This window comes from Procambarus clarkii, chromosome 78, assembly GCF_040958095.1.
Source record: "Procambarus clarkii isolate CNS0578487 chromosome 78, FALCON_Pclarkii_2.0, whole genome shotgun sequence".
Classification (NCBI taxonomy): domain Eukaryota; kingdom Metazoa; phylum Arthropoda; class Malacostraca; order Decapoda; family Cambaridae; genus Procambarus; species Procambarus clarkii.
Window position 1 is genome coordinate 22,030,913 of NC_091227.1, and position 11,943 is coordinate 22,042,855.

General features: G+C 32.7%; 1 protein-coding gene across 18 annotated transcripts in view; it reads left to right on the top strand.

Annotated features, from left to right (window-relative positions):
- Positions 1 to 11,943, top strand: part of LOC123746059 (longitudinals lacking protein, isoforms H/M/V) — a 182,315-nt gene that overhangs the window by 100,909 nt on the left and 69,463 nt on the right. Inside the window, exons 6-7 of one of the 18 annotated variants that reach the window (XM_045727282.2) lie at positions 6,952 to 7,162; positions 8,529 to 8,665. The exons of 14 other annotated variants lie outside the window; for them this stretch is intronic. In XM_045727282.2, coding sequence (XP_045583238.1) covers positions 6,952 to 7,146 — 195 coding nt within the window. In that variant the 3' untranslated portion in view covers positions 7,147 to 7,162; positions 8,529 to 8,665. Of the gene's footprint in view, positions 1 to 1,360; positions 2,523 to 6,951; positions 7,163 to 8,528; positions 8,974 to 9,002; positions 11,055 to 11,943 lie in introns of those variants that run through there. 3 more of the 18 variants (XM_045727271.2, XM_045727273.2, XM_045727260.2) reach the window with 3 other exon arrangements.

The window sequence follows — 11,943 nt, forward strand, 5'->3', positions numbered from 1 at the left end:
CTAGTTTGTAGATTTGCTCTGAGTTCTTCTTTATATATATGTAATTATTTATTTTTGTCAAGTTCTTTCCCCCTTTGATTTTCCATGTCTCACTTTTCTTTGAAAATTCTTTAATTAGTCCCTCCTGTATCCTGTTGTTGTATGCTGTGACTTTTTTCTCTTTCCAAAACACTTTCTTGTAAGACGTTAATCTTCATTTTGAGATCTTCATTTTCCTTTCTTAGCGTTAGACAATTTTCTTCATGAATCTTCAGCAAATCTTAAATTTTGACTAACCTGCCAGGAATACCAGCCCTGCTTGCTTCTTCAATGGTGAAACCCAGGAAATTATCATCCTATGTCTTAAGTTACTGATCATCTGTCATTTTGTTCTGTTTACATTTGCTGGCTCTAGTTTTTTTTATTTCCCCAACTTTGTACATCTCTCTCAATATTCATTACTTGCTCCATTTTACTACTGACCGATGTATATATATAATGGTAACTAGGACACCATATGCGAACTCTACTCCATCCCTACTATTAAGTTAATGAAAATAATTCCTGGAGCTCTAGCACTATGTCTGTGTCCAAGCGTGTTCATGTTATATATAATCTAATTGCTAAAACGAAATTTGATTATTCAATAGCTATTATATTTTCACAAAAAATGTATAACACAATAAAATATATACCTGGTAAGCATTAAAATACATTACATTTGGAGAGTAAATAAAGATAATGAGCTGGGATCAAATGATTACCTACAAGATGTGAGGCCCACCAAAAATGGTTTTAAGCATTTGTTGTCTTCGAGGCTCAAAGGACAATGTGATACAGTAATTCATTTTATCAGACAATTTACAGGCTAGCACAGAAATTCATAGCCTTTGTTTTTAAGCATCACAGTGCCGTACCTAACCTTGCTGTGATTTTCGGGCTCAACGTCCCTGATCAGGCCTCCTCCTCCATAGTATGGAACCCACGACCCATGACATAAAAGTCATGGGTCTGATAGAAAGCTGTAGAGGTCATCTTTGCATTGCTGATCAAAATATGTAAAATCTTCATGCATATTCCTTATAATTACCAACAGTTTCTTGTATTTTTAAATAATCCGTATTTTAAAATAAATCTCTTATTTATATATTGATTAGAGACCTAAAGAACTTTTAACTTTCTATTAAAAATACTCACTTAATATCTTCAATTTATACTTGCTGAATACTATTGCTTCAGATGCAGTTGAGGATATTTTATTTATTTGTTTATTCTTTGTATTGCACAAATCTGCAGTTCATTGAGTGACAAGATGGCCCAAGCTTTAGTGGATAAGCTTACCACACAGGCCAGTAACTCCCTCATCTGGTTCTCTTTGTAGGGCTGTGAGGTGAACCGCCAACGAGAAGTTCCCCCATTCGTGTGCCCCTACTGCCGGACAGTCTCCTTCATGAGCATGAGCGACCTCCGCCGCCATGTACGCATCCATACTGGGGAAAAGCCATATGCTTGCCCGTACTGCCCATACCGTGCCAAGAGGACAACTCATTTGCAGGATCATGTGCGGAGGCGACACCCTCCTTCTGTTAATTTGGAGCACTCACTTGTGACTCAGATGCTACCTTCAACCCCCAACTCCAGTTTACACTCATCACCCTGACACCACATGCGTGTGGGACTTTGAGTCTAATTATGATGCTGTACTTTACATGCATGTCAGACTATTATCAAAATTATATTTTCATTATACAGCCCTGCACTGGATTGTGTGTATAAAATAATTATGCACACACACACACACACACACACACACACACACACACACACACACACACACACACACACACACATGCACACGAACACACAGTTGGAACAAGTTAAGTGAGAAGGTGGGAGAGACCAAAAACCGTCAGATAGCATTATATGACAAAACGTAGTGGGAAAACGAGACACCACGAGCATAGCTCTTATCTTGTATATATTACTTCACTTAGATACAGTAATTGTATTCATACTTAAATACACACACTGAATATATAATAATGTATGTAATAGCCAGAATGGCACAACTTGGCCCGCTCAACAAGGCACAATTTACCTTAAAAGCAGAGCAATTTTCATTAGTTTCAAATATTTCTTTTCTAATTCATTCCTTCATAACGATGTTAACATATTAAGAACTGAATTACTGACCTAGTTATGTTATGGTAGGATCGAATAAATCAGGTCAGATTTCTAGCCAGAATGCAGTACTCGGCCTACTATGCAAGGCCCGATTTACCCAATATGCCAAGTTTTCCTGAATTTATATATTTTTCTTATTTTGTCTTATGAAATGAATAGCGTTATCATTTCATTTTGTAAGAGTTCATTTTTTTTAATTTGAGTTAAAACTAACATAGATATATGACCGAACCTAACCAACCCTACCTAACCTAACCTAAACTATCATAATTAAGTCAATAATTTATGTTCTTAATATAATAATATTAATTCAGATAAACCAATTAGACACAATTTTTTTAAAGTAAAGAAAATCACTTGGCCTGTTAGGCTAATCGGGCCTTGCATAGTAGGCCAAGAAGTGCGTTGCGTTCTGGCTATTAGGTACAATATATATATATATATATATATATATATATATATATATATATATATATATATATATATATATATATATATATATATATATATATATATATATATATATATATATAATCTCTATCTCTCTCTCTCTTTCCACCCCCCACACCTTCCCCTCCACTACGTATATATACACAGACAGATGGACAGTGAGTGAGTATACTGTAATTTTTTTTTTGATATACACTGCTGAATAATAATTACTTGGCTCCCCACTGAAGACTTATGATGGCTGTAACACTTCAAGTATGTGTGTGTGTGTGTGCGTGTAATTACCTTAAGTGTAATTAAAGGATGAGAGCTATGATCATGGTGTTCCGTCTTCCCAGCACTCTATGACACAGTGCTGGAAAGACGGAACACCACAACAGTAGTTCTCATCCTATAACTTCACTTGGGTAATTCTACACACATGCACACACATATACAGTACAAGTTGTGTTTCAGCCGTCTTAAGTCTTCGGCGTGGTACCAATGTAATTAATTTTCAGAATGTGTGTGTGTTTGGGTATTATATATACAGCATATATATATAATGTGAAAATATTATTTGGCTACAAAGAAAAAATGAAACGAGAAATGATTTTTAAAAGTAAAAATACTTTTAAAAAATGTGTACAGTATTTGAAAAAATTTCTTGTTTCATTTTCTTTTGTGGTTTAAATATTTTTGCATTCATGATGTGTTAATTTATTTCTGATATATATATATATATATATATATATATATATATATATATATATATATATATATATATATATATATATATATATATATATATATATATATATATATATATATATATATATAAATGTGACTGCATACCTAAAGAGGGTTTTGGAAGATCTTCTACTCCCCGAGTGCAGCCTGGGGGCTATTCTTTGTTGATTATTTTCTTGCTTAGGGCGTGTATCTCTCCCACTAACTAGTGCCTTTGCATCTTAGTTTATTTGGAATAGGATTTCCTTGAATGTCATATTTGTTCAAGGTTGACTAAAAGAACAAAAACTCTTTGTATAATGTATAATGTATTATACTTATAATTTATACAAAGTTTCAAACCTACAATCTTCATTCTCAAGTGAGGAATGATGAAACATGAGGAAACATCAAATTTACGACACTGAGAGATCAGGAACATACAAAATTACGTCAGGGGGAATGGTGAGAGAAGTAAGAGTAGAGGGAAAGAGAAGTGATGGGCCAATAATCTAAGCTTACAAAATTAAGTTAGGTGATCGGGTAATGAAAATTCATGTGACCGTAGTGAGCGTGGTTGGGCAGTGTTATCATCATTGGCTTGTTCACATTCTGGTCTTGCTCTCATGCTCATGGTGGGTAGATTAAATAATTTTGTTATTTAAAAGTTTATGGTGGGTTGTTCTAAGTATATGTTTAGGGCTTCAAGAATTTGTAATCTCCTTTCATCTTGGGCTTTATCTAATGTATAAGTGTTTTTATTCAGCATTTCTCCTGTTAGGGTGATGTGATGGGTTTCTCTCGTATGATTTTTAGGGACTCTTGATCCATAGGTATGGCGTCGACCAACGCCTCATGAGCTTGGCCGAGGTCATAAGTACTTATGATTGAAGGTTACATAAGACTATACTATAAGATTGAAGGTTACATCCTTCATCAGGGCAAATGTACATACCACATTGGACTGCTGCAAAGGGTGTTCAGTTGGCTTCAGGCTGTTTTTAATGAGGTCAGTGGTTTTCTTTGTTTTATAGTACAGTATATGATGTCTTTGTTTAGGTTAAGGGGTTGTGCTTTTTACTCCTTCATAGATTATTTATTTCACTATTCTTTCCTCTTATAATCATTGTGCATGGTAGATTCGTAATATAATTTTAGTGGCATTATTGTACTGTAGTTTGAAATATCACCATAACAAGAGAAGAGCTGAATGAAAACACTTGTATATTACATAAAGCCCAAGATGTTAGGAGTTTACAAATTCTTGAAGCCCTACACATAAAACCCACCATAAACACTCAAATAACAGAATTATTCACTCTCCCCACCATGAGACTGAGAGCAAGATCAGAACGTGAACACGCCAATGATGATGTTACTGCCCAACCATGCTCATTATGGTCACCACCTGAATTTCTATTACCCGATCACCTGATTTAATTCTGTAAGCTTAGATTATTGACCCATCACCTCTCTTTCCCTCTATTCTTACTTCTTTCACTATTCCCCTGAAATAATTTTGTATGTACCTGACTTCCCATTGTTATAAATTAGATGTTTCCTCGTGTGTTGTTATTCCTCACTTGAGAATGAACCTTGTAGGTTTGAAACATTGAGTAAATTATAATAAGTATGATACATTATACAGTAGGTTTTTGTTCTTTTAGTCAACCTTGAACAAATATAATATTTGGAGAAATCCTCTTCCAGTTACAGTAATTAAAGAGGCAAGAGCACTAGTTAAAAGGATAGAAGCCCTAACAAGAAAATAATCAACAAAGGTGCAGTCATATTCAATGAAACATTAAATAATAACCTGTTGCCAGTATACACCAATGTATACTGTATATGTATGTGTATATGTATATATATGTATGTATGTATGTGTATATGTATATATATGTATGTATGTATGTGTATATGTATATATATATATGTATGTATATATGTATATGTATGTATGTATATATGTATATGTATGTATGTATATGTATATATGTATGTATGTTTGTATATATGAATGTACCTAATAACTACAATGCAGTACTTGGCCTAGTATGCAAGGTCAAATTTGCCAAACAAGCTGAGTTTTCCTGAAATTATATATTCTAAAAAAAATTCTTATGGCACAATAAAGCTTTACATTAAATTACATATGACTTTATTTTATTTAATACGAGTTAAAGCTAATGTACAATTATGACCAAGCCTAACCTAGCGTCCCTAACAGAAACTATCTTAACCTCTCCTAACCTAACCTAACCCAAGTCAGTAATTCACATTCTTAATATAATAATAGTGATTCAATTAATAATATTAGAATTAATAATGCATGCTAGGCAAATCGGGTCTTGCAAAATAGGCCATATTGTGCATTCTGACTATTAGTTACGACATATATACTGTATATGTATTCTTAATACAGTACTGATTTTCTTTTGTTTACATTGTACACTGAAAAGTACACCTTTTGAAGGAAGTCTATAGTTAACTCTTTTTTTCATGATAGTCTGTGCCAAATACAAACTTTGTTGTTGTCACTTGAAAGTACATGAAGCAATTTTAATATTGGTTATGGCTCAAGTTTCTGTACCAGGAATCTGCATCATTGTTCAAGTACTGTATATGCTTTGAAAATTGCTGTCTCATATGGTTGAAGTACCATTGTGTAATTTTTATAATATACTGTATAAAATTAGAGTTATCAGTTCATTAAATAGTTCTTCAAGCTACAGGGCTTTAAGGTAAAATAAATATTTATCTCGTATACATAAAAGTTTTTTATTCAACTCCATATAAGCTATTGTTGTGCTCAGTTTAGTATGTGTAGACACGCTTGATGTTGACGTGTGATCAACATTTGTGTGTTCTTTAACAGTGATTTTGCTGTGTTATGGCTAACAATTTGACCTTTTGTTAAAGCTGTTGAAACATAATTTATTATAAGATGTTATAAAATATTTGACCAGAAATTATTGACCTTACTGTTTAAACAATATTTGTTAAAGGAATTCCATTGTTTCTAAAGGCATACTAAAATTGGCTAAATACATTTTGTTTTCATTGTATAGGCCACTTAGGCAAACTACCACATTGATAATTGGTAAATAAAGATGATTTTTTTTTCAAGAAGTCTCACATTTTTTTTAGTATGTATTAATTAATCTCCTAAACTCATATAAACTCTGGTTCCTCATTGCCAGATTTATAACCTATAATACTATAAAGGTATTGAATGTATTATGGTACTTGTTGAGTTTATTATAATTAATCTTTTGAATGACAATCACCTCCATTTCATATTTTCCATTTAAGCTTTTAACAGTTAATAAATATTGCAGTAAATGTTATGAAGCAGGCAGTTAATATTGTGAAGCAGTTAGTGAACATTATAAAGAGAGCCATTAATATTATGTAGAAATTAGTAATAATTTATATCTGTGTTAAATGACATACGTATGTACATCACATTGGTTGTGTAATCGACTTGATGGCTTCACCCTTGGATTTTCTCTATATATTAAATTGTTTATACTTTTAATGTATTGAAAGGCTGCAATTAAACCACACAAAACTTAGTAGTACTCGTTTATAAAAGCAAGTGCAGTAATTAGTTGTGTTCTCTTGTAGTTCCAGGAGCAATGCCGACTTCTTGCATGTTGCTTCAAGTGCTCTGCTTGCCATAAAGACAACCTTCTTCGTGAAAGTTGCATTAAGGACATCTCATATGGTGATGGAAGTCGTTTTTTCAAATGTCAGACATGTGGCCACCATTCCAAGATCAGTGCCCAGATTTGGAACCATCTTAAGAGTATTCAACAATGATCTGCATCTATGTTAGGCAAGTTTAGTTCTGAGACAGTACAGTATTTGCTATGGCTGTTCTTTTCTTTTGTTCATTTGGTCTGTTAATCTCGGAAAATATATCATCTTCGTATGTGTTACTAGAAATTATTGAAATAAAAAGATCTGACGGAGTAATAAGAGAATAAATGTGTGAAAATAAATTTTACAAATATTTCATCATGTTCCATGGTGTAACAAATACCCTACCATTACACAATCCTCAACATTATTTACACTTACAGTACTGATATCTTTGAATGGATATTTTCTACAATGCACTCATTAAAAATCCTCCTATACTGGAGGATATTATTGTAAATCTTACACAGTCAAAGCTGTTCATCAGCATTTTCAGTTTCATGATAGTCTTCATCTGTCTCCCATACAACTGAAGTTTTTTTTTTTATATTTATGAGCACTTTTATTGAAAACCAGAACAGATATATATTTACCGTTTTAGGAAAAGTGTTATTAGAACTTCTTGCAAGACTGTAGAGCCTGATATTTTTTAAATCTAGCAATTATATTGAAAGTGATCCACTAATTTTATGTTAGAATATGGCAGAGCCATATATAACATGCCAGTACATAAAATAAAAAAGAAACAGCTCTGTGCTAATGTTTTCTAAGCAGTGAGCTAATTCATAACAAGCCATAATTTTCCATATAATCAGTTAAGCACTGGCAAAATCCAGGAAATGGTAATATCTAAGAAGTTATCACGGCAGTAATAGTTTTGCCAATGATAGGCACAAACCTCTGAGCAAAATTATGCAAGGAAGCAGCACACTCAAGATAGTCTCTCTCTTCTTCACGAAATGAGCCTTCAAAGTTATGTCACCATTGCCTGAAATTTATTTAGTCATGAAAGTTTAATTCTACAAATTGTTTTGCATAGTGATCAAGAAATCCCACAATTTTAGATACAAATATCCATGATAAAATGTGATTCTCTGAAATGTATGAAACTTCCACAACGTGCACAGCCATGCCATATTGAGTACTGCACAGTATATACATATTGGTATGACTTACATTATGTCAATACCTGTACTATAATAGGAATTTGTTCAGGGATAACAAATTGTGAAAAAGAATGACTTTTTAAGTCTGCTTTACTAATATTTGAAAAAATGTTGTTCCGGTTCCTGTGGAAATGTAAACAAAAGCAGTAAACTTATTTATTTTGGAAAGCAAGGCATGAATATTGTAGCACTTTCCTACAATTAGTAAAAATTAGTGTAAATTTAATTTTTGAAAATCCAAAGCTTTAATAATGAATAGTAAATGAATACTGAATTAATAAAGAACCAAGTATTCAAGAAGAGGCTGGTAACATATCTTTTGTTATTCTTTTGTAGGGAAGTGCGGAGTTCGAAGATTGGATAACTACCGATGATCGTCGTGGCCTTATATGTCCTTATTGTTCGAGGTCTACCTTCAGGAAGCATCATGATCTCAAACGTCACCTACGGACCCACACTGGAGAACGGCCATATCAATGTCCCCTTTGCCCCCATCGTGCTGTTAGAAAAGCTCACTTGCAAAATCATATGCGAAGCAAACATGGTGTTCATGATCTGTGATAAGTTCTCAGATGCTTTGAAGAAATTAAAAAGAAGCTAGTCAAAAAAATTTAGCACAGTGTACTGGGCAGTGTCCTGTTTTATTGTGCCCATATTAATATTCTGAATTTCATATTAAGTATTCCCATTGGGAAGGTTGATTTTCTGGAAAAGAAAAACATTCTACTTGAAAATTTATTGTGGTTTTCTATGAATTTGGATCTTTGAATTTGGAAGACACAAGGTAACCAGTGGCTTGTTTTGTTCTAGGCAACGGAGCCGCTGGTCTGTCCATACTGCCACAGGTCTACCTTCAAGCAGAAGAGTGACCTTAAACGTCACATCAGGAGGCACACTGGAGAAAAACCTTACCAGTGCCCTCTGTGTACCTATGCAGCTGTGAGGAGCGACTACGTGCAGGATCATATGGCTCGGCGTCATCGTGAGTCGGCTAAAAGCCGAAGGTGCCTCAGTAACCCACACTGGATGATTGGCTAGTTGCTTATCACTTATTCAGGCAAAAAAAATGTTGTGCAGAAAGCTTCTTCAACAATTAATTTTCAATTTTTATTTGGTATATAGGGTTATTAAGCTTGGTAGATATTTATACAGTGTTTCATGGTGAATATGTTGTTGTGAGATAATTTGTTTAACAACCACATCTATGTACAGGAATTTAAGCTGCAAAATTCTTGAGTGTATTAATACCTGTTATTATGTAAAACAGTTATTTAAAGCATTGTTATTGTTATTAGGTATCACTAGTAGGGATACCTATTTTTTTAATTTGTGGTATCCTTCTGATATCTGGAGAATGCCTTTATGTATCGGCTTAAAACTCTCAAGACTTATAGTGGGGCAAAGAAGGTCCCTATAGTTATTTGGCAATGGTGCACCTTAGTGGCATATTTTTTGCCTACTATATTTTACCAAGTCATAAGAGGGATAGACCTTGAACGTTAACTTTAAAATGACAAAGTGTAACTGTACATTTTCTATACGTGACTTGATGCCTGGGGAACTTCCAGTAATTTCAGTTAAAGACAAAACCCTAGAAAGTTTTGAAAGTTGTTTTCATATACTGTATGTATGTATATGTATGTATATATGTGTATATATATGTGTGTGTATATATATATATATATATATATATATATATATATATATATATATATATATATATATATATATATATATATATATATATATATATATATATATATATATATATATAAACATTTATAGATTTTCTGTTAACTTTTGGCAAGTGTATATCTTACATTCATATCATAGTCATATCATAGTGCTGTATGCAGTTTTCATTATCATAACCCTTAAGATATAATTTATCATATTTCTTCATAATTGTATTGGGAAAAATGGAAGTCAGGCTCTTTTATTTTTATCCAGAATCCTGACCTTGTTGCATTTATCCCTGTTTTCCTATGTCCTTTGTCCTCTGTATTTCCTCCACTCCCTCCTGCATTTTGCTTTCACTTCCTGACCTGACTTGCAGAATGGCTTAAAATATTGTTTGGATTTTATTTAGTTGTATATTATTAACCATATTTAATCTGTCTTTTGACCAGTTTGTAACCAGTATAAAAAAAGAAGTTTGTAACCTCTCTCTCTCTCTCTCTCCTTCCTTTTCTCTCTCTTCTTTTCTTTTACCCTTAACCACCTCCATTTCCACCACCTCTTCCTTAACTTCTACCATCTCCACTTCCCCTCATCCTACACTTCTACTGTCTCTACAGCCATCTTTCTCTACCTATACCATTTCTGCCACTTTCATTTCTTTTTCTACCACCACCATCTTTCTCTGTTACCTCCTCGATCAACCCTCATCACTACAAGCATGCTTATTACGTCCACTCTGCTCATTATGTATATTCTGCTCAAGTCAATATTAGAACAGCGTCTACTTACTACACTCCCATTACTCATTACAACACCTGAAATTATTACATCACCGTGTTTGTATCTTGGGATATGTTGGCCAAGGGATACTTTTCTTGATTACCCCTTACATGATTGAAGCATACCTTAGTTGAACTTTATAATTATTAAGGATAAATTACCTGTTTTCATTAGAGAAATTATTCTTGCACAGAATTAATGACTATTATCAGATCCAATTATTTAGAGCTTTTCATGTATTCAGCATCAAGCATTATTCATATTGTTTAACTGTCTTTATTAAATTAGAGCCTCAACACTAGTTGTTCTTTTGAATTCAAAAACTATTATTTTTAATTTAGCTTATATTTATATCCTTACACAGTTTCATGTATGTTCATAATAAATGTTTGCAAAGGCTTACCTCTGCTTTTTTTACTCTTATTAATCCAAAAGTATATTTTACACTTAAAATCTTGCATATTTTGTTAGTACAGTATATGAGTTGAGTGAAAATAAATTTTAAAGTTAAAATTTTGTAATACATATATCAAATTAAAAATAAATCTTATTAAATTTTTACCTCCGTCCTAAATGAATAAGTTTTTGAATGTATGGCATCAGGTACTGATGTTTTACAAAACTATAGTGTGTATTAAATTTTTTAATTATGTATAATCGAACACTGTTTGACAAGCAGTGTGTGGTATTTGTGAAAATTAGAGAGAAAATTGTTATCATCGTCATTATTCGGTGAACAGCATTTCTAATTTAGTTGAACATACACGTGTACAATATGGAGTCTACATCAAATATCTTGGTAGATGTTAATACTATACTGTAGTATATTAAAATGTACAACAAGTATACAGTTCCTTTTTTTTTTTTTTTTTTTTTTTTTTTTTTTTAAGACTATAGCTAATAATCATTTAAATTTTGTGGCACTAAAAGCTTGCTGTAACATATAGAGCAGTTATTGAGGATTTCATTTAAGTTACTTAGCTTTCACAGACACAAAATGCTTGACAGTTATGAAAAACATATAAACATTATAGTTATTGGATTGGGATTAATTTTGTAGGAGTATGAAAATTTTAAATGGCAAAACTAAAAGAAATGTAAAGCATCAAGAGAAGTAGATTTTCACTTATTTCAAAGTCTCTACAGACCATTAAATGACTTATGCAGTAGTAGAACATCATTGACAAAATGGGCATCCCTATGTTTCTGTAGTATTGGCACCTTTATGGTCATTCTGTGCCTACGATCACCCTATCTAAGAGAGAGCAAAATAGACCATGTGTTGTGATGA